This window comes from Ipomoea nil, unplaced genomic scaffold (assembly GCF_001879475.1).
Source record: "Ipomoea nil cultivar Tokyo-kokei standard unplaced genomic scaffold, Asagao_1.1 scaffold2025, whole genome shotgun sequence".
Taxonomy (NCBI): domain Eukaryota; kingdom Viridiplantae; phylum Streptophyta; class Magnoliopsida; order Solanales; family Convolvulaceae; genus Ipomoea; species Ipomoea nil.
Genome location: NW_017618453.1, coordinates 242,818 through 250,496, shown reverse-complemented (window position 1 = coordinate 250,496; position 7,679 = coordinate 242,818). Strand labels below are relative to the sequence as shown.

The window sequence follows — 7,679 nt, the reverse complement described above, 5'->3', positions numbered from 1 at the left end:
GTTGAGATATGATTGAAATACTAAGCAATGGACATGTTGTGCGACAATTGCAACTCCTTAATTTTTTACTCTACTTTTGCCTTAGTTTGTACTTTGTACATATGTACATATATATATATATATATATATATATATATATATATATATATATATATATATATATATATATATATATAACACTATATTTTAGAAAAATACCTATACGCAGCGGAAGCATCAACCGTTTTTCCTAAATTCTATGTTAAAGCGAGGGAGATTATTAATGATTTTACCCTTGGAGCGTGTTTTGGCAGAATCAAAAACCTTAAGTCGTCTAATTGTTCGGCCTCTAGTCTGAACACTAGCCGGGCACGCGAGTACTCTCAAAGATTTTCTTAAGGGAACAAAAGACGCATACTGGCAAATACTAGTCCATCATATGTACAAGACAGTCATGTCGTCTCAAGTCAAAGGATTTGCATACTTGTAACATACAACATACCAATGACACATAGCAGGTAAATACCATGCAGAACGTTGTAGTCGGTTATTGTTTAATGACTTGTTCTCTAACAATCATCCACATGTATATCCACTCTACGTATCTCATACGGAATGGCATGAGACTAACCATAAGAAAGACATTTGCTAGTCTTGTCGGAACTCTAATGTCCAATTAGAATTCCTATGACTAAGAACATTTTTACAATACTCCATTAATAAATTTTTCACCACTAATATTCTTTATTCTTAAGAATGAAGAATTAAAAAGATTGCATGGAATAATATATTAATTAAGTCAAAAATAAAATAAATAAAAATATTTATTTTTTATATTTATTTAATTAGAATACCGAATAATAAATATTGGTTCCTAAGACATACATCTCTAACACTATATACTAGTTGCTTCTTGTAACATAGTACATTTCATATCCTCCAATCGCTTCAGGTATACGTACACTCACCATGACCTATAACACTTTGGCTTTGTACGTTTCTATTATTTAAATGGAATTCATCATTTGATATTAAAAAAAAAAGTTTGATATTTTAAAAGTATACATTAAGAAAATATACTTCTATTTATATTGATGATTGTCCGTAAATTTAAGCAAAGTACATATCCCATTGCATCCTCCAATATAGTCTAAATTTGTCAATTATGAGTTTTTCACACTTTTGATCTCACAACTATTGTGGCACTAACATGATTGATCCATGACTTTTAAACCGGTCTTGTAAATTTGATCCACGACTATCATTTTTTTTAGCACATATCACTACTGGAAATTATTGAATTTCCGACCACCTGAAAGTGATCTTAAATCAAGTTAAAAGCAAAAAGTGGTCGGAAATAACAATAAGGGTTTTTCTGGATACCAAAAATGGTCGGAACAAGACTTTTGACTTGATTTAAGATCACTTTCAGGTGGTCGGAAATTTCAGAATTTTCAGTAGTGTATGGTCCTTCTGGCTAAATTTTCGTCCACGGCTCAAACCTGCTATAAAGGGAAAAAAAAATTTCGGTCACAAATGGACAGAAATTTAGCCGAAATGACTATTTGTGCTAAAAAAATGATAATCGTGGAACAAGTTTGCAAGATTTGAAAGTTGTCTATCAATCATGTTAAAGCAACAATACTCGTGGGATCAAAAGTGCGAAAAACTCGCAATTATATCTAAGGAATACCACATTAGGAATGCAAATTTAAGTGCACAAGCTTATAAATCAATCATATCATCCACTTAATTGCACGGCAACGAATCAACCTAACAAACCTCCTTAATTATAGTCAATTATATGCTTTAATTTTCAAAATTTTAGCCGACATAGAAAGGTAGTCATGCATGCAATTCATTATTTCTTCGTTTTTGTGGCTATAAAACCCCTAGCTCTCAGCCACTCATTTCTGTACTGAAATATCTCCACCTAAGCTAGCTAGCAAGCTAATTTTAATTTCTTGCTGCTATAATTTAATGGTGAACCTCATTTCTTTCTGCCTCTTTCTTTCCTTCATTAGTTTTGTCCTTAGACAATGGATGAAGCGGAAAAGCGGCCGGAAGTTGCCTCCCGGACCGAGGAAGCTGCCACTCATCGGAGACATGCACCGTTTAGTAGGCGCAAAACTCCCACACGTTACCTTTAGGGACTTGTCCAAACAGTACGGCAAGGACCTGATGCACCTTCAACTCGGAGAAGTTCCTGCTGTGGTGGTGTCGTCAGCCGAGGTAGCCAAACTGTTCCTCAAAACTCACGACCTCGACTTCGCCACTAGACCCAGAGTTCTTGCCTGCGACGAGGTCATGTACGATAGCTCTGACATCCTTTTTAGTCCTTACGGTGAGTACTGGAGGCAAATGCGTAAAGTTTGCATTACGGAACTCCTCAGTGCCAGAACCGTACGTTCCTTCAGCTACATCAGGGAAGATGAGAGCCATCGTCTATTGGATCGTGTCCGTTCATCATCCGGCGCTGGCAGGCCAATCAATATAGTTGATGAAGTCACCACATTTATGACCTCCATAATTTGTAGAGCTGCATTTGGTAAGACCATCTCCAACCCTCTCATCAAATTTTCCATTATTATTATTATTGGTAAGTTTTTACTCCAATTGGGCTTGCAGGTAAGACACTGAACAGGACGGAAGAGTTGGTTAAGTTTGTGAACGAAATATTGATCATGGTGAGTAGCTTTAGCGTGGCGGATACATTTCCCTCTTGGAAAATCCTTCATTTTCTGACTGGAGAAAAGAGTAGGATGGTGAAAGTTCGGCGAGAGACAGATGAAATCATGGGAGACATCATAAAGGAGCACAGAAACAACTTAAGTAGTGGGAAAACGGGAAGTGGAGAATCAGGTAGTGAGGACATAGTTGATGTCCTCATAAAGCTAATGGATAGCAACAGTCTTCCAATGTCTATCACAGACGACAACATCAAAGCTATAATTCTCGTATGTGCACTCATACATAATATAATCCCTCTTCCCTTTGTTATATTTAATGCCATTAGTTAATTATCTCGTCACAAAAAGTAGAATCATTCATTCATGTACCCCACATCCTGATCTGACAGGATCGGACTGTGGCGTAAATCTGATTACTAAACTGATGCAACAGAAACTAGACTGAAACTAGACTGTTGCTCATTGTGCACAATAAGTCCTTTCGGCCTAATAGGACGGACTGTGGCGTAAATCTGATTACTAAACTGATGCAACAGAAACTAGACTGAAACTAGACTGTTGCTCATTGTGCACAATAAGTCCTTTCGGCCTAATAGGACTGTGGGGTAAATCATTACTAAACTGATGCAACAGAAACTAGACTGTTGCTCATTGTGCACAATAAGTCCTTTCGGCCTAATAGGACTGTGGGGTAAATCATTACTAAACTGATGCAACAGAAACTAGACTGAAACTAGACTATTGCTCATTGTGTGTGGGGTAAATCATTACTAAACTGATGCAACAGAAACTAGACTGTTGCTCATTGTGTGTGGGGTAAATCATATATTGCTTCCTTACTGTAGATAGCTGGTGAAACTCGATTCTTTTGTGACCAGTTGAACTGCCCATTGCTTAATTAATTATCTGATAGGGTGGGTGGGAATGGAATGTATGTAGGACATGTTTGGAGGAGCAGTGGACACATCAACGACAACCACCGTGTGCGCCATGGTGGAAATGGTGAAGAATCCGAGGGTGTTGGCGAAAGCACAAGCCGAAGTGAGGGAAGTTTTCAAAGTGAAAGAAAGGCTAGAAGAGAGCGATGTGGAAAAGCTGGCATACTTGAATCTAGTGATCAAAGAAACTATGAGGCTTCATCCTCCAGGTCCTGTGCTATACAGGGAGAACAACAAAGAAAGTGTGGTGTGTGGATACACCATTCCGCCCAAAACAAGAGTTCTCATCAACGCCTGGGCCATCAACAGGGATCCCGAGTACTGGGAAGACCCAGAGAGCTTTAAACCCGAGAGATTCGAGGATGACCCCATGGATTTCACTAGAAGTAGTCAGTTCAAATATATGCCATTTGGAAGTGGAAGGAGGATGTGCCCTGGCATTACATTTGGTTTAGCAAATGTTTACACTCCTTTGGCACACTTGCTTTACCACTTTGATTGGGAACTCCCTCATGGAACAACACCTCATACCTTGAAGCTCACAGAGTTGCCTGGATTAGCCATGAGTGTAAAGGATGACATTTTCTTCATTGCTGCTGCTTCTCCTCCTACTGCTGTTTAACTATCTTTAAATAAATGGAAGATGATATACCGAGGAATAAATTCAACTTCGTACACTCTTTTTTTAGCACAATCATTATACTGGTCCACGGTGTACTGTGGACCCTGGTCCTAAACGACATAGTTTTTAATTTGAATTTTGCCGGCCACCATTTGTTGTTCAATTCACATTAGATGTTTTCTTTTTTTTTTTTTTTTTTTTTTTTTTACTGTAAAGCATGTCTATATATCTTGTGTTATGGGTTTCTATGTCTAATTTTATGCAATTCTTTACTTTTTAAGGGTATGGATTTTGTAACTGAAATAAAGTAAATAAAACATGTGCTTTTGTGTCTTGTGTTATGCGTTTTTGTGTCTTATGTTGTGCAATTATGTACCTTAAGAATATTGATTTTGTACCTGAACTAAAGTAAATATAAAACGTGTATATGTCTTGTGTTATGCGTTTATATGACTCATGTTATGCAATTCTGTATCTTAAATGTATAGATTTTAATTTGTACCCGAAATAGATTAGGAGTTGTGTAACACAACATATTGTGTCTTATATATTTTACAAATTTATGTCTTGTATTATGAAATTATGTGCCTATATGACATATATTATCTACACAAATCAGATTTGAGAATAATAAATATATAACATGTGTATGTGTCTTGTGTTGTGAGTTTTTGTGTCTTGTGTTATGAAATTTTGTACCTTAACAACTCGTTTGGTTCACTGAATGAATTTGTTGGGAATAAGAAAGTTATTCCGTAGGAAATGGATCGAAATATACAAGAAATAGAACATGAATTGTATTATATTTTTTGGTTCGCTAAAGGAATAAACTTTAAAAATTATATTTGAGTGTTTGGTTGGTGATGTAAAACACACTGTATCAAATCTTGGATCATCAGTGTATGGGTTTTGACCCTATTGGTTATGGTTTGTGCGAGGAATACGACTGGTAAAAATTTGTGAGCAAGGAGGAGGAGGGAGAGGAAAAGGACATCAATTAAATGATCAAGAAATATGGATCACATTGGAGAGGAAGAAACAAAGGGGCGGGATGGAGTGAAGCAAAATAAATATTCTCTTTGTCTCATTTTAGTTGTCATACTTATTATTCAATAGTTAAATCAATTTTTTTTATTTGTTTATTTTCTTTATTATTTTTTACTTGTTTTTAAATTTAATTTATTGTGTTTAATAGTACTTTTAGTATAATTTCTAAATATATAATTTTTTTTATACTAAAACATAACTTAATATTATAAAAAATTGAGTTAAAATTAACTTTAGTCTATAAAATGGGACGGAGGGAGTAATAGAGAACTGAAATTAGACTTGTAAGCATCAAAATGCCCTTTTAATTAGTCATATGATTCTAGCCTTGACATTCTGACAATAATTTTTCGAAGTGTCGCACAGAAGGACTAAATATGAAAAACAAAAATTACATAATCATAAACTTAATTAGAAAATGTTAATAGTTAGGAACCAAATATGATTCAAGTACAATGGTTAGAGGACTAACAGTAAAAAATTTCTCATTCTAAAATTACACCACACAAATAATAAATGTGCAAACTACTATACTTACAAATGAAATGCAAAAGTAAACTTTAGACATTATAAAGTGTGCAACACAAACTCTGATCTATATGTACAAAGTATTTTTTTTAGTGTATCCAAGATTTTCACCATCAAAAAAGCTGCTCCATACTCAACACCAAAGATCAAATCTTTAGCATATGGTTAAGAATGGATAAGTGTCTTCCACTCAACCACAGTACCACACCCACTAAGTTCTATATGTACAAAATATAGTCAGTAATCAAAAGTACATCAGAAACTTTCTAAAAGCACATATTATATATATATATATATATATATATATATATATATATATATATATATATATATATGGAAGGGATCAGGTGCATTTGTGGCTTCCCGTGCGGATGTGCGGTGGGTTAATGTGCGTGGGGTTTATACTTAATGTGCGTGAGATTTGTACTCAATGTGCCTGAGATTTGTACTTAATGTGTGTCATGTTAATATGCGTGAGTTTTGTACTTAATGTGCCTGAGTATTGTGTTTAATGTGCGTGAGTATTTCAGAATTACGAGCTCAGAAGGAAGCAGAACAGAAACTCACGCACATTAACGCCCAAGCTTCTTGTTACTTCTTCCTTCAATTTGGCCATGGATTCTGGATTATCAGCTACCTTCAGTGTAGTTGAATGTTTATATAAATGAGGCACGTATAGTAAAATTTGCACAGCAGCTAAGTGTGAATTTCTGTTGTATTATTCCCATAATTCTTAACCAACATAGCCCGCCTCCACATCATCATCATCAGGGAGGGGGCAAATAGCTACTAGGATGGGGAAGAAGCTGACATCAATATTTTCTGCTGCATTTTACACATTAAGCACAAATTTCATGCACATTAAGCACAACACTCACGCACATTGAGTACGAATCTCACGCACATTAATCCAGTGCACATCCGCACTGGAAGCATTCAACCGCACGGGAACCTTTCACTATATATATATATATATATATATATATATATATATATATATATATATATATATATATATATATATATATATATATATATCTACTATACTAATAAGAGCCCAAGAGAGTTAGGCCTTTAATGGGTAGAAAAAATGAATGGCTCAGATTGATCAGATTTTAATTTTGTTTTAAGATTTACTAATTTATCCTTAATGAATATGATTATCTGTTAATTTTTCTGTTAAATATTATCTTTTCCGTTAATTTCCGTTAATTCACCGTTAACTATTTAACTTACTCATTGATTGATTTCAATAAGAAAGGTCTTAGATTCGAACTCCATCCCAATCAAAGTTGGCATAATTAGTACTCTATTTTCCTCTTATTAAATTAAATAATAATTTAGTAGCTACAACAAAAAATAATACATATGCATTTCTTTAATTTAGAATTATGTGTCTACAATGTCTTTATTCATAAAAAAATATTTATTATCAATAAATTAAATAACAGAAATAAATTCATTAGTTATATTGTCTTTATTTTTCTCCAATATAAAAATTCTTTACATTCAAATTCATCAATTTATTATATTCGCTACATTGTCCCTACAATGTCTTTATTAAAAATAAATAAATTATTCATTATCAATAAATTAATTAAGAGAAGTAATTTAATTAGTTATATTGTCTTTATATTGTTCTCCAATGTAAAAATTCTTTACATTCAAATACATCAATTGATTATATTCACTACATTGTCTATTATCTTTTTTGTGGACTATTTTTTTAATTAAATATCAAAGTTATAATACAAAATAATGTTATATATTTATTTACCAAGTATTTTATTAATACCATGAAAAAAATATATAATTAATAAAGTCAATCATATTGACTACTTGAAGGTTTGTTGACAAAGAGAGTATTCAAATCAC

At 33.7% G+C, this 7,679-nt stretch overlaps 1 protein-coding gene across 1 annotated transcript; it reads left to right on the top strand.

Annotated features, from left to right (window-relative positions):
- The first annotated feature begins 1,940 nt into the window (after positions 1–1,940).
- On the top strand, positions 1,941–4,570 carry LOC109147619 (premnaspirodiene oxygenase-like). The gene is made up of 3 exons (XM_019295229.1): positions 1,941–2,527; positions 2,608–2,936; positions 3,609–4,570. Exons 1-3 carry the CDS (start codon positions 1,960–1,962, stop codon positions 4,227–4,229), a joined length of 1,518 nt encoding a protein of 505 aa, XP_019150774.1. The 5' UTR covers positions 1,941–1,959; the 3' UTR covers positions 4,230–4,570.
- The last annotated feature ends 3,109 nt before the right edge of the window (positions 4,571–7,679 follow it).